The sequence below is a fragment of the Oryctolagus cuniculus genome, chromosome 2 (genome assembly GCF_964237555.1).
Source record: "Oryctolagus cuniculus chromosome 2, mOryCun1.1, whole genome shotgun sequence".
Classification (NCBI taxonomy): domain Eukaryota; kingdom Metazoa; phylum Chordata; class Mammalia; order Lagomorpha; family Leporidae; genus Oryctolagus; species Oryctolagus cuniculus.
In genome coordinates, this window is record NC_091433.1 from 129,650,602 (window position 1) to 129,670,038 (window position 19,437).

A 19,437-nucleotide genomic window follows, 5' to 3' on the forward strand; every position below is an offset into this window, starting at 1 on the left:
TGGGAAACGCTGGGGCGGGCCTAGGGTGGAAGCCGGCAGTAGCTATTAAGAGTTTACACCAATGAGCCCTCAGCCCCACTTCTCTCAGCCAATAGGAAGTGGGCTAAGGAGCAGAGACGGAAAGTGTGGCTAGATGAGCAGCTGTCAGAGCCAATCACCCATAGGCCTCGTTTCCGTTCGCCAACCGGCAGCGAGAGCGGGTCTGTGGGCGGGAGGCCACAGCAGCTGTCAGGCTAAAGTCCGACGAGCTACGCGCGGCTGGCCGCCAGGAGGAAACGCGGCGCCCGGCCGGGCCCTGGAGATGGTCCCCGGCGCCGCGGGCTGGTGTTGTCTCGTGCTCTGGCTCCCCGCGTGCCTCGCGGCCCACGGTGAGCGGCAACGGGCGGGGCTGTGCAGCGGGGTGGGGCTGGCCGTCCAGCTTGCGTGCTTCTCGGGCCGGGGGCCACGGGTCACCTTGGGGACCCCGCAAGTTCGGAAAGGGGAAGGTCCGGGGTCGGGCAACCAGAGTGAGGGGGCCCTTGTCCCCGGGGACAGGAGCTGGGCGCTAGGCTCGGAGCCTTCCGCTCCCCACACCAAAGCAGATCCCCTCAACACGCCCCCGCCCTCACCCTCTCCCCTAGGCTGGCGCCGACCCAGGCGACTTAGGGCGCGACCAGGAGGCACGGAAGACAGCTAGCGATGCTGCAAGCTGGAAATATGTGAGCATTCACATACAGAGACAGGGCCACACATTGCTGCACGTGGACTCACGCCCACACACTGTCCATCCGTAGCGACACAACATGTACGCCTGTACACAAACGTGAGCACACACCGATATCCCACGGTTTACTCCGACAAGCGCATTCAAAGGCCGAGCAGGGGTGTGCGTGCGGAGGGGGTGTTTAACACTAGCCTAGAAAGGTTTCCTGAGGGTGTATCCACTCCCAGGACAAAAGGCTCCAGGGCCCAGGAGTAGGTCAGTGCCTGGGTGGTGGACTGGGACAGCTGAAATCACAGCCGCAACCCTGGCGCATAGTTTGTTGACTGGCTAATAGATCTGTGGCAGCCACTTCCATCCTCAACATTGCTTAGTCCCTCTGGGCTAAGACAACCAGGGACTCAAGTCCAAGTAAAACATTAAACTGATGCTGAAGAGGAATTCCCATATCCCAGGAAAACCTGGTTATTCCAGCAATTCTCCTGCTCAGTGCAGTGCAGCTGGACGTAGCTGTTTATTCAACAAGCTTGAGCACCTACTATATCCTAGATACTAAACAAGGCACTGGGGATTCACCACTGACTGAAGCTACAAATTTGCCATCCTTGCCCTGGTGGAGGAGGCAAACATTAAAATACTGTGGATCCTGTAAAAACGGTATTACAAATGACAGTGAACGCATCAGCTGAAAAAACGCACATTTTGGATGAGCAGAGGGAAGGGCAATCATGAGGCCGATTTCTCTGAGAAAATATCACCGGGGCCAGTGTTGTGGCATAGCAGGTTAAGCCACTGCTTGCAATGCCGACATCCCATACCTGTGTGCCAGTCTGAGGCCTGTCTCTGCTCTGCTTCTCATCCAGCTCCCTGTTAATGTGCCTGGGAAGGCAGCAGAACATGGCCCAAGTGCTTGAACACTGCCACCCATGTGGGCAACCAGGATGGAGTTCCTGGGTCCTGGTTTCAGCCTGGCCCAGACCTGGCTGCTGTAGCCATTTGGGGAGTAAGTTAGTGGATGGAAGACTCTCCCCCAACTCCTGCCTTGCTCTTTCAAAGAAATAATCTTTAAATATATATATTTATCTATTGATATATAAATACTTCTGTAATATTTATTGTGTATTATATTTATGGTACATATTTAAAGAGGAAAATGACATGTAAGGTCTGTCTGAAGGGCAGTAGGAGTGAGCCAGGTGAGGAATGTGGGAGTGTGAATTCAGTGTGAATAGGGAGCCTTCCACACAGAGGGAAGGGCTTGCAGGAAGATCTGGAGAACTAGTATGGACCAGCATGGCTTGAACATACATGACGCTGGGGCAGTGGCCAGGGGCAGGTGGGCCACACTGAAAAGTTTAGATTGTAAATGCAGGGACGTCACTAACTGCTAAGCTGTTCTAAGATCCCTGGTGGTTGTCAGGGGACTAGACCTGAGGGAGTAAGCATGCAGCCAGGTAGGCCAGTTAAGCATCTGGAATAGTCAGGACGAGATGACAGTGACTCAGCTGGGGTACAGCAGTGGGACCAGAGGGTTTTATGTGAGAAGCAGAGAGACAGTCTCAGCTGGAGCGAGGCTAGGCTGAAGCCGGGAGCCGTGAACTCAGTCTGCGTCTCCCATGCGGGTGGCTGGGACTTGAGTACTTGAGCCATCACTGCCTCCCCGCATCTGGCATCTGCATGTGTGGGAAGCTGGACTCCTGAGCCAGAGGCAGGACTTGAATCCAGTACTCTGACATGGGATGTGGGAGTCCTACCCACTAAGCCAAATGCCTGCCCCTAGTGACAGTATCTCCACCCTGAAACTCCCAGGCCCATGCCAGAACCAAGACGGATTAACCCCATGGCTGTCTTCCTGGCTCACCTGAGTAAGCAGCAGCAGCAGCAGCAGATACAAAGCTGTGGGGTTACTAAAGCTGTTAACTCTGTCCTCCCGAGGCAAACATCTAGTCCACTTCCCTGGTGGGGAAGGGAGGGGGGCAACCGGTTCTAACCAGCCCAGAGGAAGAGACAGGGCCCAAGCTGGGAAGCTGCACAAGCTTGTTCCTGGGAGGCTGTTCATCTGTGCTCTCTACCCCTCAGGCTTCCGCGTCCATGACTATTTGTACTTCCAAGTGCTGAGTCCTGGGGACATCCGATACATCTTCACAGCCACGCCTGCCAAGGACTTTGGTGGTATCTTTGTACGTTCAGTGAAGCCGGGTCTGTGATCCTCAGCCTCCCCCTTGCCTTGCTCTCATCCCACCTGAGTGCTGGGACAGGGGAGGGAGCAGAACGCAGCTCTGACCCCAGGAGCTGCAGTGCAGAAAGGAAGCACTTCAACTACTCCCCTAACACAGACCCAGGCGCCTTGCGGAGCAAACTGGCACTGGGGGCTGTGAAATAGTGAAAAGGGCACTAGCTTTCACTGCCTGCTCTACCTCTGCGCTAAGCCTCGAGGCAACTGACTTCCCCTCCTCGGGTCTGGGCCTGCAGCCAATTCCCCTACTTACCTCACAGAGAGGCTGGGTGAGGCAGCACAACCAGACAGGCCTGGGTGAGAATTAAGTATAAATGCACAAGTGCCTGGCAACACAAACTCCTGCCCATTTCCTCCGCCCCTTATGAGGTGCCTATAAAGACGGCATGGTCCGCCCAGCCCTCGAGCAGCCATGCTTCCTACGCTCACCTGTCCAAACGTCTTACTTTTCAGCACACAAGGTATGAGCAGATTCACCTTGTCCCTGCTGAACCTCCAGAGGCCTGTGGCGAGCTCAACAACGGTTTCTTCATCCAGGATCAGATCGCTTTGGTGGAGAGGGGGTAAGGAGCGGGCAGGTGTGGGGCAGATTCTGGCATGCTCGTCACTGGTGGTGCTTTGAAATAGCTGCTTTTGAATCCATCATTTTAACGGCTTTTAAGAACTATCTTAAGGTTACCCATGCTTTCAGCCATTTACTTATGAGCTTTGGTAACGAATGCTTCACAGTCCTCCTTCCACCCCCCCGGGGAGTTGGCCTGGGGCAGGGGCAGCCCCCTTCCTCTGGGTTTCATCGTCACCTCTTCCAGGGGCTGCTCCTTCCTCTCCAAGACCCGGGTGGTGCAGGAGCACGGTGGACGGGCCGTGATCATCTCTGACAACGCAGTGGACAATGACAGCTTCTACGTGGAGATGATCCAGGACAGTACCCAGCGCACGGCTGACATCCCGGCCCTTTTCCTGCTTGGCCGAGATGGGTGAGGGCTCCTTGTTTGTGGCTTTATCAGCACCAACTGAGGTGCTGTGACTCAGGGAGGTCAAGGGTCATTACCAGACCCTTCCCACAGGCTTCATCTTGGGGTGCCTCAGTTGGAAGGCAAAACGTTCCTGGGCTCTCAAATTCCCAGTGACGGGGACAGTGGGGCATGTTGGGTTGCCAAGAAAGTGACCATCACCACCTCTCTTCACGCCCTCCCAGCTACATGATCCGCCGCTCCCTGGAACAGCACGGGCTGCCATGGGCCATCATTTCCATCCCAGTCAATGTCACCAGCATCCCCACCTTTGAGCTGCTGCAACCGCCCTGGACCTTCTGGTAGAAGAGTTGGGTCCCACATTCCAGCTCCAAGAGACTCTGGGCTGGGAAGGGGAAACTCTGGGATTCTGCTATTTCCAATTTGGGAAGACCATCTGGGGACAGTGGAGCCAATTAGAAGAAAATGGGCTTGGCCTTGGTGAGGCTGAGGGAGGGAAGCCAAACCACTGGCATTCCCTTCCACGGGGCCAAGGATGTCTCATGCTACAGGAAGTGGCAAGAGCCAGGCCCCAAGGCTTCTGGCTAGAATCTGGACCAAAAGGAGCTGAAGGCAGGAGGCCTGAGAGCCGTCTATGTGACCTGTCACATGCCACCTGGCTCCAACCCCTGCTTCCCCAACCCAGGGTCTCCCCACAATGACCTTCCCAGCAGTCGCTGGAGTGATTTAAGGAACTGGTATTTGGGGGCTCAATAAACCCTCACTGACTTTTTAGCAATAAAGCTGCCTCATTGGGGTTGCAAGTGTGTCCTAGAATAAGAGCATGTGAGTGGGAGGGCCTTCACACTTACTCGGCTGGAGCCATACCAGCATTTTGAGGAAAGAGAACAGGCCAAGAGGAAAAGGACTTGTCCAAGTCACTTCAGGACCAGTGCTCAAACTGCTGGTCTCAGACCCCAACACTGCCTCCTGTGCAAGAGCTGAGGAAGCTGTATTCAGCTCCCCGGGGAGCACTCAGCCTGTAGCCTGGGACTGGGGACCCAAAAGGGAGCTCTGTAGTCCCTTGGCTGTGGGCACAGGGATACTTGCATGGCAGAATGTAGGTGAGACAAGAGATGAGCTCCCATCTCCCACCACTGCCTGGTATAACCTGTGCCTCTGCATCCCCTCCCTTCCCCCATGACTGCTGCATGCCCTGGACAGCCTGTCCAGCCATTCTGCACAAAGCGTTCCTGCAGAGGCCTGTCACCACTCACACTTTATTGAGAACAGTGGGCAGGCGGGGCGGAGGGGGCTGGCTGCTGTGAAGGAATAAGGACCCGAAAGGTAAGGTGCCAGCCAGGCAGGCTCCCCTTGGCTCCATGACCCAGGGAACGGCCTGTGGGGTGGGCACCTACCCTCCTTGGGATCCCTCAAGCAAGGGGATGTGGCAAGCTTCTCTGGGCAGGTAGGCAGGAAGGAATTAGGAGTGAGGGTTGCAGTTTTCACAGCAGCCAACCAAGGGGAGTGCTCCCGTGAGGCAAGGAAGGACACAGTTGGGGACAGTCACCAAGGATCCAGCCCAGCTCCTCTGGGTTTCTGGAAGACTTCAGTGTTCCTCTATAGAGGCCCTAAAGATGGAGACCTGGGCCAGGCAAACCCTCCCGTGACCCACCTTCACTGCTCTAGGAGAGGAGGGATCTGAGGTAAAGGAGCACAAGCCTGTCACTCCCCCAGGCTCAGCCGTGCTGCTTGAATCCCTGGTGGGAAGGGGATGTAAGAAAGGATGGCACTCCCACATACACCCCTCCTGAAGAAGGCAGAGGCCTCTCCATACCCCATGGCGCCAGCCATTGTGCCAGGGCCTGAAAGGCAAAGCACGAGGTACAGGGATCCTGGAGTCTAGGGAAGGGGTTAATCGCTTCCTGACGCGTCCACGAAGCCAGGGATTGGGAGGATGGAGGGAAGCCTCCAGGTCCACCTTCCCCAGCAGAGAGCCTAAGGGTGGGTGCTCTGGAGGCCCAGTGCTTCTTGCCTCTCCCCACTGGGCTAGTGGTCAGGCAGTTGCCTCATCGGCTAAAGCCATGGCCAGTGGAGGTAAGGAAGAAGGTAAGGGCACCTCACCGCCTCCCCTGTCTGCTTCAGTGAAATCAGTCTCTCTCAGATTTGCCACTGTTAGCCCCTCAAAAGCGATCAACAGCAAGAGAGGAGAGCAGAGCAGAGCAGCTTCAGGTGGATGGCAAGCGTGGGCCAAGGGCCATAGGGAAGAAACGGTTAGGCCCCGATCCTAGTTCCAGCCCCACACCCTAGGGTAGAATAACCCAGGGGCAGGCCTAAAAGGCTCAGTGACAGCACAGGGCCTGAGCCAACTCAGCAGCAGTGTCCAGGGCGTGTGTTCTGATGAGGGTGGGAGGCCTGGGGTCCAGCCTCAGTGCTACCCTCTGGCAGACAGAGCTGAAGGGGAAAGCAGGCAACAGGAGCGGGGAGTTCCTTCCACTGAGGAAAGGGTCCCCTTTCTTTGCAGGGTCTGGACAGGACCACATCACACATCAGTCATCTCATCCCCGAGCTCTGCATCTTCTGGCTCTCCTTCTTCCTCTTCTTCCTCTTCCTCTTCTTCCTCTTCCTCCTCTGAGGTTACATTGGGTTCATCAGCCTCTGCCAGGCATTTGGGGCAGGAACAGACAAACAGATAGTTCTCCCTAAAGGAGTAGGGGGATGGCGAGAGTGAAAAGTCAGGCAGACACTGGGATGGAGGGCCCCAGAGCCCGGCAGCCCAACCACACCCTTAGCTGGCACCTGAGGATCTTGTGGCGGCTGTGGCGGCTGCGCTCTCGCTGACAGCAGTCTAAGTAGCTGATACAGATTTCCTGCAGGCAGAGGAGAGATGGGGTCTGATGCTCTGTGCTCTATGAGATGGAAGAAGGAGCTCCCCAGCAGCTGCCCTGTCTTCAACCACTGCCCCATCCCCAGGAGCTAGGCCTGAGCAGCCCTGAGATGCAGAGGAGACTGGTCAGCCTGAGGCCATGGTGAAAGCTCATCAATGGTCAAGGTCTATGGCTGACATCAGAGGTTATCCTATGTGATGCTACGTGCTCCGGAAGAAGATTCAACCAGGCTCTGTGCACTGCATTCTCTGCCCAGACGCCAACTCTGTATCAGAACTCTATGGCCCAAGCCACGGGTATCTTCCGCTTTCTTAAAAGTTACAGATCCGTTGTTTCAAAGGTGGCTGGGGACAAGAATCTGGCCACACAGCTGTCCCTCAAACACTGCTCAGATTTTCTGGAATTTTTTTTTTAAGAAGTGGGGTGAGGTTTACCCATGGGCAAAGAGACTAGGGTCCAGAGAAGGTAGGGATTCATCCCAACAGCCTGAACTCCCAAGGGCTCCAGCCACTGCCACTCCAGGTTCTGGGGAGACCTTGCAAGGCCCACTGCCCACCCAACCCTCCAGCAGCCCCTGGCCCCCTCACCTCTCCTGGCTTAATATCCTCCAGGGCAGTGACATGTAAAAGGAAGTTGTTCTCTGGGAAGGAGGTCTCTGCATTGGGGACACAGCTATGGTTGCCTAGAGCACAAGGGACAGGTGATGAAGATTATTGGCTTAAAAAAAAAAAAAAAAGCCTCAATTCTGCAGAGCATTAGTCCCCTGATTTCTTACTCTGATCCCTGCTGGGGCTGAACAGGGCCTAGACTCCACTTCCCAATTCCCCAGCCAGTGTTCTTTCCCGAAAGCCACAGAGCACAGGTACCCATGCACTCCCACATCACACCTCACTGCAGCCCCCCATGACCAGCCAGCTCCAGGCTCAGCCACACTCCCACTGCTTTGCAGAGGTGGGGACAGGGCTCTGAAGGGATGTCCACCCCGGCTGGCTCCAGGTGCTCTGAGAACCCAGTCTGAGAGTGGCCTGGAAACCTGGGAGGAGGGGCTTGCAGGGAGGACACCAGAGGGTGGGAGCTAAGATCTAGAAAAGGCAGTTGTTGGAGCTGGCCTTGCCCCTCTCCACCAGGTGCTGATGAGGCCCCTTCTGGCCTGTGCTCCCTCTTCCCAGGACCCTAGGGCCTTCCCAAGTCCCTCTCCAACCCCCAGTCAAATCTTACAGGGCAATGATGGTGCAAGTCAGAGCCTGTGCCTGTCTCAGCACAGAGCCTGGCCCGCTGTAAGGTTTTATATATAAGCATATAATGAGGTGCAAACAGCAAGGAGGGAGGGAGGAAGAAAGGGAAAGGAAAGAAGAGAAAAAAAAAAACAACAAAAAACAAAACTTAACCCAGCTCCTACGGTCAACCCTACCAGCCTAGAAAGAGCCAGCTGAGAGGTGAACTGAGGCTGTGGGGCCAACCAGGAAAGGCAGACCCCTGGGCCCCGCCTGCTTCAGCACCAGGACTCACAGCAGCTCTGAAGAACAAAAAGGCCGGATCCTTCGCAGTTCAGAAACTCGCCAGTTGCTGCAAGACAGTGATGTGCACGTGTCAGTCTAGCCATTTTACAGGTGGGGAAAGGAACCTCGGCTCACAAGGACAGGTCCTGGCTCCACTTCCTGTCACCCCCCACACCGAGGTACCCAGCCCCCACTGTTTCACCTCAGCTTGCTCCTGAGGCATAAGCCCTGCTTTTCTGCTATAACATCACCCTGTTTGTCCAGCATGGAGCCCCTGAATGGAGCACAGGGCCACTTCTCACCTGTGTGTCCTATGGGCAAACCTGAAGCTCTCCATAGGCATACAGGGATTCCTTCCCCCCACCACTAACTCAGAGCATCCTGGGAGACTGTGTCGGCCACCTCACTGGGGGCTCTCCAAGGCCCCAGCTCACCAACCTGCCTCGATGTCCTTGTACAGCTGATCAATGAAGGCGTCCAGCTGCTCGCGGTCCTGAGGCTTCAGCTCCAGGGCATCACAGGCATGGACCCACTGGCTCAGGGAGCTGGGGACCAGGCAGGTCGTGGTTGGAGAGCAAGGAGCAGAGGTCACAGAGCTCCCCTCCTCCACCTCATTTCTCCAGCATACCAAGGCTCCCCAAAGCAGACCCCACTGCCTCCCTCTCTCTGTCTGCCCACCACTGTGTCCAGTTCAGTGCTCTGGCCAACCTACCCCACCCCATTCTTGAAGGGAGCCTGTGGCTACCTTCCTGAATCACTCTCCACCCTGAGGAATCCATTCCATCTCTCTGGAACATTTCTCTCCTAACCTGGTCCCGATTCCTTGGCCGTTGGTCCCAACCAGAGCAAAGAGAGACCGGAATCCATCTGGAGTGAACCACTGTGGAGGGGAGAGGATGGGAGGGCTCAGCAAATAGCCACTTACTCTTCATGCAGACACAACACTCTGTGAAGCAGTTCTGGCCCAACTCCAGAAGAACACGTTGGCTGTGGCTGGGCTTCTCAGAGGTGATGCAAACTCAGGTGCTCCTAGTGAGTGGAAATGCCAGGCAGCCACCGGTGCCACCCTCCCACACTCACCTGGCTAAGTGCTTCCTCATAAAGGGCCTCTGTGAAGAGTCTCCGCAGAAGTTCCAGCTGGCCCTGGGTTAGGGGAGGCAGAGACTTGTATTCCAGGGGTTTCCGGTGAGCCCCCAGATAGGGCCCAGAAGACAAGACAAAGGAAGGAGACAGGAGGGCCAACTCTGTAGACCAAGCTTCCCCTGGGATCTCTGGTAGGCTGCTGACCTGCTCTAAGCCAAGGGTGAATCCAAATGTCTCCCCACTTCCTAGGGGCTGGGCAGCCAGGCTCAGAGCATTTGTCCTCAGTCCCTTCCCTCCACCCACTCTGGTCTTCAGCTGGGCTGGGCTCTCTCCCTTCCCTGAGGACTTGCTGCCCACATGCCTCCCTGCCACATATCGGACCTCCTCAGGCAGCTCCCATGTGGAAGTCGGCTGTCTCTAGGGATAATGTATGCACTTTGCTTGGGAACAGGCACTTCGGCAATTTCACATGCACACCCCAACCCTCCATTTTTCACTAGACCCAGTTTACCCACTGCTGTCCCCTGACTGGGGCCCTGCCTTCCCACGCCAGGTAAGCACACTTGCAGGGCAAGGCACCCAAGCCCTCCTTCCTCTGCACTGCCCTACTTCCATACTTCCCAACTTTAGGTCCACATCAAGTCCAGAATTTAGACAGTGGCAAGAATATAAGCACTCAGGACTGGCACTATGGCATAGTGGGTTAAACCGCCACCTGCAGTACTGGCATCCCATATGGGCACTGGTTCAAGTCCTGGCTGCTCCAGCTCCCTGCTAATGGCCTGGGAAAGCAGTAGAAGATGGCCCAAGTCTTTGGGCCCCTGCACCCATGTGGAAGACCTGGAAGAAGCTCCTGGCTCCTAGCTTTGGATTGGCCCAGCTCTGGCCACTGCAGCCATTTGAGGAGTGAACCAACAGATGGAAAATCTCTCTCTGTAATTCTGCCATCCATATAAATAAATCTTAAAAAACCAAAAAGAATGTAAGTTCTCTGAACTGATTTTTGGGCCCAGGTTCTAATCTAAAAGACCAAATGTGGAGCTCCCAACCCATAGCCACAGACATCCCAGGCTTTAGGGAGAGGGAAGAAACAGGTCATGGGAGAAGACTAACCTTGAATTTGTCCCCCAGGAGTTTGTGGACAATCTCTTCTTCTTCATTGGCCGTCTTGTTACAGAACTGGGAGAAGAGCCTGAGCCAACGGTCCTTGTCCTTAGCCTGCAGTAAACACACGGACTTCAGCGTCATGGACACCCATCTCCTTACCGCCCTTCTGCCCACGTGAGATGGCTAGTCCACGTCTCCAAAGCCTTGGCCGTCAGGGAAATATCACCATCTGTGAGCTCAAGAGGCTTCCTCCCCAGCTAGAACAGAGCTAGCCAACTCAACCACATGTGGGAAAGTAAGAGAAAGAGACTGAAGGATGACAGTAATACTAGTAGGGGGTCAGAGTGGCTGCTCTCACTTTATGTTAGACACACAACCCTGAAAAAGTGATCTTATACTGAATGCATGGATTGCTGCTACAGAAGACATCTTCCCGAAGATGAAAAAAGCTACAGGCAACATGAGCCCCCCCCCCCCCCAACTCCCCACGCCTGATTTATGTTTAGCACACTCCTACGATTCTACACAGCAAGCAGTTCCACTTTGGGAAGCCAGGAAGAAACCTGTGTCCAAGCCAGGGCCTTGATGTGAGGAGGAGACTGAGAACAAGAGCTGAATGGGGCCAGAGTCGGCTCCCTGGGAGGATCAGGGGGCTCACCTGCTTCACTGTGGCCACCATCCGGGCCATCAACATTATGCTTGCAGTCTCAGGGGGGTAGTGAACACTCCTGGGGAGAAAGGAAAGCTTGGCTCAGAAATGTTCTTTCTCCCTAGTGATACAGAGAAAGGGAAACACTTTTTTTTTTTAAATAATCTTTATTTATTTAATTATTTTATTTATTTTAAATATTTATTTATTTATTTTAAAGTCAGAGTTAGAGAGAGAGAGAGAGAGAGAGAAATCTTCCATCCACTGGTTCATTCCCCAAACGGCCACAACAGCCAAGGCTGGGCCAGGGCAAAGCTACGAGCCAGGAACTTCCTCCAGGTGCCCCACATGGGTGCAGGGATCCAAGCACTTGGGCCATCTTCCACTGCTTTCCCAGGTGCATCAGCAGGGAACTGGATTGAAGCGGAGCAGCGAGGATATCAACTGGCCGGCACTGCTAAAGGTGGCTTAACCCACTGCACCACAGCACTGGCTCCAGGGTTAGACTTTTTATGTGCTGTTGGTGGGAATAAAGATTAGCACAGCCACTACAGAAACCAGTATGAATGTTCCTCAAGAAATTAAACAATCAAGGTATCCATGCATGGATGAATGGATAGAGAAAATATGATATAAACAGAATGGAGTATTATTCAACCACAAAAAATAATGAAATCGTGTTTCATTTATGGCAACATGTAATGGAGCTGGAGAATGTTATGTTAGGTTAAATAAGCCAGGCACAGAAAGACAAATATCACATGTTCTCTCACATGCAGAAGCTAAAATATTGAGAATTCCTGCAAAGCTGGACAGGTAGGGTAAAAAGGGGAGCAGGGTAGGGGAAGGGGTCAGATAACAGATACTAAGAAAGGAGGAGTAAGCTCCAGTGTTCTACAGCACAGTAAAATGACTTTAATTCACAATAATTACATACTTTGGAGCTGGCACTGTGGCGTAGTGGGTAAAGCCACCTCCTGCAGTGTCAGCATCCCATATGGGCGCCAGTTTGAGTTCTGGCTGCTCCATTTCCAATCCAGCTCTCTGCTATGGTCTGGGAAAGCAGTGGAAGATGGCCGAAATTCTTGGACCCCTGCACCCATGTGGGAGTCCTGGAAGAAGCTCCTAGTTCCTGGCTTCAGATGGCCCAGTTCCGGCCATTCAGCCACCTGGGGAGTAAACCAGCAGATGGAAGACTTTTCTCTCTGGTTCTGCCTCTCTATAACTCTGCCTTTCAAATAAATAAATAAATCTTTTAAAAAGTAGTTATATACTTTTTTTTTTTTTTCAGGCAGAATGGACAGGGGGAGAGAGAGAGACAGAGAGAAAGGTCTTCCTTTTGCCGTTGGTTCACCCTCCAATGGCCGCCACAGCTGGCACGCTGCAGCTGGCGCACCGCGCTGATCCGAAGGCAGGAGCCAGGTGCTTCTCTTGGTCTCCCATGGGGTGCAGGGCCCAAGCACTTGGGCCATCCTCCACTGCACTCCCTGGCCACAGCAGAGAGCTGGCCTGGAAGAGGGGCAACCGGGACAGAATCCGGTGCCCCAACCGGGACTAGAACCCAGTGTGCCGGCGCCGCAAGGTGGAGGATTAGCCTATTGAGCCACGGCGCCGGCCAGTAGTTATATACTTTATAACCAACTAGAAGAGAGGAATTCGAAGGTTCCCAACACAAAGAAATAAATGCTGAAAGTGTAGAAACATTATGCAATGTACACATGTATCCAATTATCACCCTGTACCCCAGAAATATGCATAATTATTATGTGTCAATTAAAAGCTAAGAAAGGAAAATGAAATTCTCTCCATAGTAGCTGAGCTCAGGGAAGTCCAGCCTGATGGCTACTGAGAACCCTTCCTGCCAATTCCATCTATGGCCAGGTAGAGGAAGTCACAGGCAGGGACTTAAGGCAGGACTCTGCAGTCCTATAGGCTCAGTGGGGCTCTTCCTAAGATCTTTTGCTAAGGATAGCTGGACAGGCAGCCCAGATTAAAGGTGTTGGGACCTCTGTTTAAGAAGGGAGGAAGGATCTGGGGGCTGGAAACCTAATGAGCCCGGGCAGTCAGGGAGGGCAGGATAAGGGAAAGGAGGGGGATGGGACCTACCTCCATGCCTCCTGCAGCTTATTGAGAGGATGCAGAGGGTCATCCTGGGAGGGGCCTGGGCACAGGACCTGGTGGTATTGCTCAGCAGCTGCCAGCCGACATTCTGCACTGCAGTACATCACCTGTTGGGGAGGTTAGCATCCCAGGATCCAGTGATGGGGAAGGGGGGTGAGGCACAGGCTTCCCACGTGGTCCTCACCTCCCGCATTCCTGCCACACAGTCCCTGAGCTGCAGCTCACTGATACTATGAGATGAGAAAACATAGGGTACTCTGGAACCCATGAGAGAAGCCCCTAACCCAGGCTTGGAAAGCCACAGGAAGGGAAGAGAGCTTTTCAGGCAGAGGAAGAAGGCAAGCACCCAGCAGGCCCACAGCTGGCACAGGGAAGATGAAACTGGAACAGTAACCAAGCCCTTTCAATGTCTTACCTGACGTTGTGGCTCTCAAGGGCCAGGGCCAGATGGGTCTCTCCAGAGAATTCAGCTAAGGCCTCCCTCATCTGCCCCCTTCCAGGAATACCCCACAGATGCTCACCTGGCAGTGGGGGCAGTTCTGGTGGAGGTCCTTGCGCACAGTGCACAGCTCTGGGTGAGGCAGAACCTGGCCTGGCTTCCCGGTCAGCCTCTGCGCATTCTCTTCGGCCTTCTCCAGTGCCCGAAGGCAGTGGTCACAGGCTGAGGGTGCGAACCAGACATGACAATGTGTCTCGAGAGCCACATCTTTCCTTTACACAGCAGCAACCCTGGGCTAGAACGATGCCTGGCACGTTGCAGGTGTTCCACAAAAAATGTGGGGAGGGACTGACACTGTGGTATAGTACTTAAGCCGCCGTCTGCGGTGTCGTCATCCCATATGAACATCAGTTTGAGTCCCAGCTGCTCAACTTTCAATCCAGCTCTCTGCTATGGCCTGGGAAAGCAGTGGAAGATGGCCCAAGTGTTTGGGACCCTGCACCCACGTGGGAGACCTGGAAGAAGCTCCTGGTTCCCGCCTTTAAATTGGCCCAGTTCCAGCCGTTGCAGCCATTTGGGGAGTGAACCAGCGGATGGAAGATCAATATCTCTCTCTGCTTCTCCTTCTCTCTCTTTCTAACTCTGCCTTTCAAAAAATAAAATAAATCTTTTTTAAAAAAACCAAACACCTGGAGTCCCAGAGCCATCGGTCAGTAGGCATGCATGCAGCTCTCTTCCATGCACAAAAGGGACCAGTTCTGGAGCCACAAGGAGTGGCTAAGAAGCACTCACCTCGGTAGCGATAAAGTGCATTCCAGAGAAACTGTGCAGCCACCAAGGGCCGTTCAACAAAGATGGTCTCCCCCTTCCGGATCAGCTGCGTGGCAAACAGCCCCTTTCCCTAAGAGGACAGAGAGGGAACAGCAGAGCCCTAAGCAAGGGCACAGGACCGTGGCGTGACCAACACCAGTCCCCAGAGGCTGACCAGCATTGGCCCAAGTGCCGTTCTCTGAGCAGAGATCTCTGCCTCCGAGGGCTCACGGAGAACAGTCAGCACCCTTCATAACTGCTCCTCTGGGGAGGAAGCTCAGACCCACTTTCACTTACGTGCATTCAGAGAGGAATGCCTGGGACCAAGAGGAGCCACCTCAGACCCCTCAGAGGAGCGGATTGTGCAGAATGGCCAGAGGAGAGCCAAGGCTCTTGGCCCCTTGAGGCCTCCCGTTCCAGGACCTGCTAACAGCAGAGCACCCTTCTCTGAGTCACCCACATGCCCCTCCAGGATCCTGGCAGTGGCGCTGCTGAGCAGGGTGGTAGAGAAATCTCATCCCATGGATGTCTACTCCAAGGAAGAATGTGCCTTCCTCCAGGACCAGCTGAGGAACCGTGGCACCTGGCACAGTGCCTGGCACTGGGCAAGTGCTCAGGGGTCACACTGAAAGGAACGAGCTCTTCTAGCATTAGTCCCAATGTTCCCTTGCTGTGTGCCTTTGAGCCAATTGCTTTGATTTTTTACATCTGTTTCTCATGTGAAAAGTTCATATTACAGTAAGTCCTACCAGGTAGTTAACCGGATGCAATGACACAGAACAAGCTAATTACTTTAAGAGTTCCTCACAATTCAGTGTGAAGTAAATGGACTGGCAACATGGGTGTCACTGTGGATGCTGTTAGAAACACAGAACCTCAGGGCCGGCGCTGTGGTATAGTGGGTAAAATTGTCACTTGCAGTGCCAGCATCCCATATGGGTGTTGGTTTGAGTCCCGGTTGCTCCACTACCAATCCAGCTCTCTGCTATGGTCTGGGAAAGCAGCAGAAGATGGCCCAAGTCCTTCGCCCTGCATCTACGTGGGAGACCTGGAAGAAGCTCCTGGCTTTGGATGGGTCCAGCTCTGGGCATTGCAGCCATATGGGGAGTGAACCAGCAGATGGAAGACCTCTCTCTCTCTTCTGCCTCTGCCTCTTGGTAACTCTGCTTTTCAAATAAATAAATAAAATCTAAAAAAAAAAAAAAAAAAAAAAAAAAAAGAAAGAAATGCAAAACCTCAGGCCTCATGTCAGGCCTGCTGAATCAAACCTGCATTTCAACAAGATGCCTGGGTAATTCATAAGCATATTAAAATTTGAGAAGCACTGGTCCAGAATACTAGACACCTCATGGAAGGGAAGTAGGACAACCTGCCCTCTAAAATATGCAAGAGGACTTGGGCAATGGCTTCAAAACCCAGGCACTTACCAGTCATGCTGGGTACTTAGTCCCACCGCTCACTCAGATAAGACAGGCAATGTCCCTGCCAACACTGAGCAGCCACAACAAAGGGAGAGAGAAAAAAAGCTTGGCCCGGCAGCAAAATGCCCTGTCACTATAGCATCCCAAGTAGCCTCCTGCTTCCTTTTAGCACTGGTGCTGTCAGACAGTGTGCCTCGCAAGCTCACAACAGACCAGGACAGGCCCTGAGCAATCCCTAAGCCGCAAATCTCAACCCTAACAGCGCAACAGAAGAGGTGGAATGAAACCAAGGGGCAAGGCAGTGGGCATACCCTAGGCTGTCTTCCTCTTCCTGGAAGCCCTGCCCCCAAGCCTTGTAGTCCTAGACACCAAAAAAAATGGAGTGAAATAAAAAGTTGGCCCTCCTCTATGGGTCCAATCCCACACAAACAAGGACCCCCATTGTCTCTAATATCAAATCTCAAAATTGGACAGATATAGATCTCCTCCTTGTTCTGGAGGACCAATGCAGAAAAGAGTTAGCAATCAAAACAAAAGGAAAAGAATCAGAGTTGTTCTTTCATAAACCCATTCCTCCCCGCAAACAGATGAAGGCATTTGTTTTTCAAAACTCAGCTCTAATTCCTAATATCAAGAAACATGGAGAGCACCGAACCTGTAGGGAAAGGGTACAGACCTGAAAACACATTTCCAATGTGAAGAGGCCATTTTAAGAAAAGACTATAAAAGTTGATTCAACGGTGATTTTCTAGAAAAATACAAATGAACAAAACTGAATTCAAAAGGCAGAATGCCCAGTCTGATAAACAGTGCTGCCATCTGCCCAGCATGAACTAGCATGACATTCCAGCAGGTGTCACCACACCTGGTCAGGTGCTGGTGTGCCTTACATGGGTGATGTCCCCGGAATAACAGTTGGCAAGTTTTTGAAAACCACTCCTGCCAACATCCATAAAAGCAATAAAAACTTGCCCAAAACTACCCCCATGATGCCCTCTGTCAACAGAGTTTCACGAACCAGCTGTCTCAAACTTTCAAAAAATAAGTCACTTCATGCTATTTAAACTACTGAGTTACAGAGAAAAAAATAGAAAGCTTCTCTATTCTATAAAAAAAAAAAAAAAAAGTTGAACCTGCATGCGATAACCTGAGAGAGAGAGCACAAACAAAAAACTCACACACCAATCTGACCTAACGACTACAGATGCAAAATCCCAGTATAATCTATCTTGTTACCAAGCCCAGGTGGGAGTGTGGGTTTCTCCAGCAGATAAGGTGAGGGCGGGGAGAAGGTGTCACAGGACAACTGAACAAAGAGAGTGCAGAAAGGAGGAGGCTGACAGAACAGGCCTGATGAAGGCAAAGGTGGAACTGAGACACTATCACACCGTGGGCCACCCAGTACCACCACAAGCTCTGCATACTGAGCAGCTAAAGAGACCAAGGATGCAAGGGAGGATAGGAGTGCTCAAGAGAACAAGGAGGGATTGGTGCTGTGGCATAGCGAGTGGGCCCCTGCACCCACATGGGAGACCCAGAAGAAGCTCCTGGCTCCTGGCTTTGGATGAACCCAGTCGGAGAGTGAACCAGCAGATAGAAGACTTCTCTCTCTCTCTCTCTCTCTCTCTCTCTCCCTCTCTTTGCCTCTGCCTCTCTGTAATTCTGCCTTTCAAATAAATAAGTCTTAAAAAAAAACATAACAAGAGAGGTGAGGTTGTGAGACTAGGTCAACAAGCAGATGCTGAGAGCAGGAGACAGAGGACTAACATCTTGGGCAAGGACCAGAGTCACACAGCCACCACACCCGATGTTATTCAATCTCACTAGGAACCAAACAAATGAAAATGAGAACAGAACAATACCATTTTGCACACATCAAATGAAAAAGATAACCAGGAAAGAAAACAGTGATGATATGCACAGAAATTGAAATCCAAGGCATCTGGCCCCAGCAGTGACAAATCAGATACAACAGAAAGGGTCCATGAATAGGGATAAGTTGAGTAAACTGTTCTTATATAGAAACAGGCTCACTGATACTAATGCACCAAAAGGCAGCTTCTAGGATGTCATTTTAACAGACACATCTTTGCAGGAGTAAGAGGGCTGTGAATGATTACCTTTTCTTCCTTTATATGCATTTTTTCCTACAACGAACTTTTAAAAAACACAATAAATACGACACAATGACGTCACCTTCTTGCTTAAAGCTCTTCAAATGCCTCCACCCACCCACCCCCGGGCCTTCGGGCTCTGGTCCAAATTCCTCAGCACTCCAAGGGTCCAGCCTCTCTCCTCCTCCACTCAGAAAGTTCCCTGAAGAACCACGCTTTTTATACCTCGGTTCCCCGCCCATCGCTCCACGGCCCCACCAGCAACGTCCCCAGACCGGCCCGGGAGGCCCGGCGCCCACCAGCCCTGCCCCGAGCAGCCGCCGCACGGCCGCAGGTGGATGGGCCGCGATCCGCCGCGCACCGAGGCTCTCGAGGCCCGGGTCCGCCGCGTGACCGAGCCAGGAAGCTGCGCGCGGTGACAGATTGGAGCCCCCAGGGTAGGGCCGCAGCATTCGAACCGCACAGGCGCCTCTGGGCTCTAGGTGTGGGGTCCCGAGGAGCTGTTCTCAAAGCCGGGCGCGGCGGGGGCTCCCAGCGGGGTCCGCCCAGGCCTCACCTTGGCACTGCTCACGAAACGGACTTCCACGGAGACCCGAGCCGGCCCTGCCACGCCCACGCAGAAAGAGAACACGTCGCACATGGAGGCCGCCATCTTGGGCGAGCCTCCTCCTTCTGACCCTTGACCCCGCCTCGACCCTGGAGGCCCCGCCCCTCCCAGGCCCCGCCTCCCGCGCGAGTGTATTCAGGTTTGCCAGGGTTTGCGCTCTAGCGAGTCCCTTAGTTCGTTGAATGGGTGGAACTGGGCCTGCCTTTGTGCGTGTACACCTCTGCGGTTTTGTGTCTGTGCCTCCGTGGTCGGCGTGTGCGTCCACCAACGTATGAGTGCATAGATGCATCTGAGTCTGTGTACTAACTCCTGTTGGCTCTGCCCACACCGTGGCCCGTCCTAATTGAGTAGACGATTTTTTGTACCCAGCCGAGGCTTAGGCCAGCAGAGGGCAGACTTCTCTCCTCTGTGACCCCCCAACCTGAAGGCTGGGACTAGTTTGTACCCTGGGTCTGACCCACACCACCCCTGAGAGCAGTCAGGTGGGGAGCGGGGTTGGGGGGGTTGGGGCAGGAGGCTCAGAGGCCTTTGCAGCGTGGGAGTGGTGAAACAGCCCATATTGGGGCCGGCGCTGTGCCACGTGAATTAAGCCCTTGCCTGCAGTGCTGGCATCCCACATGGGTACCAACTGAAGTCTCCGGCTGCTCCACTTCTGATCCAGCTCTCTGCTATGGCCTGGAAAAGCAGCAGAAGATGGCCCAAATCCTTGGACCCCTGCACTGGAGTGGAAGACCTGGAAGAGGCTCCTGACTCCAGCCTGGCCCAGCAGTTGTGGCTACTTGAAGAGTGAACCAGCAAATGGAAGGTCTC

General features: G+C 53.5%; 2 protein-coding genes across 2 annotated transcripts; one reads left to right on the plus strand and one right to left on the minus strand.

Annotated features, from left to right (window-relative positions):
• The first annotated feature begins 175 nt into the window (after positions 1-175).
• On the plus strand, positions 176-4,713 carry PRADC1 (protease associated domain containing 1). The gene is made up of 5 exons (XM_002709745.5): positions 176-368; positions 2,780-2,880; positions 3,390-3,499; positions 3,746-3,913; positions 4,135-4,713. The coding sequence occupies exons 1-5, from the start codon at positions 302-304 to the stop codon at positions 4,253-4,255; spliced, it is 567 nt and encodes a 188-aa protein (XP_002709791.3). The 5' UTR covers positions 176-301; the 3' UTR covers positions 4,256-4,713.
• Positions 4,714-5,150: 437 nt separating this feature from the next.
• SMYD5 (SMYD family member 5) lies at positions 5,151-18,723 on the minus strand. The gene is made up of 13 exons (XM_002709747.5): positions 18,577-18,723; positions 14,468-14,576; positions 13,758-13,897; positions 13,222-13,343; positions 11,125-11,194; positions 10,473-10,577; positions 9,357-9,419; positions 9,086-9,156; positions 8,715-8,821; positions 8,287-8,343; positions 7,365-7,459; positions 6,689-6,759; positions 5,151-6,591 (listed from the first exon to the last, which is right to left on the minus strand). Exons 1-13 carry the CDS (start codon positions 18,670-18,672, stop codon positions 6,432-6,434), a joined length of 1,266 nt encoding a protein of 421 aa, XP_002709793.1. The 5' UTR covers positions 18,673-18,723; the 3' UTR covers positions 5,151-6,431.
• Positions 18,724-19,437: the final 714 nt, after the last annotated feature.

What these genes read in the sequence shown, in the direction of transcription:
- SMYD5 (XM_002709747.5), bottom strand. Translation starts at nt 18,672, where the DNA reads ATGGCGGCCTCCATGTGCGACGTGTTCTCTTTCTGCGTGGGCGTGGCA. An exon ending in AAGCTGCAGGAGGCATGGAG is followed by an intron (nt 11,195 to 13,221) that starts GTAGGTCCCATC and finishes CTTTCTCCCCAG; the next exon opens with GAGTGTTCACTACCCCCCTG. An exon ending in TGGTGGCCACAGTGAAGCAG is followed by an intron (nt 10,578 to 11,124) that starts GTGAGCCCCCTG and finishes TGTTTACTGCAG; the next exon opens with GCTAAGGACAAGGACCGTTG.
- PRADC1 (XM_002709745.5), top strand. Translation starts at nt 302, where the DNA reads ATGGTCCCCGGCGCCGCGGGCTGGTGTTGTCTCGTGCTCTGGCTCCCC. An exon ending in CGCGTGCCTCGCGGCCCACG is followed by an intron (nt 369 to 2,779) that starts GTGAGCGGCAAC and finishes TCTACCCCTCAG; the next exon opens with GCTTCCGCGTCCATGACTAT. An exon ending in ATCGCTTTGGTGGAGAGGGG is followed by an intron (nt 3,500 to 3,745) that starts GTAAGGAGCGGG and finishes CACCTCTTCCAG; the next exon opens with GGGCTGCTCCTTCCTCTCCA.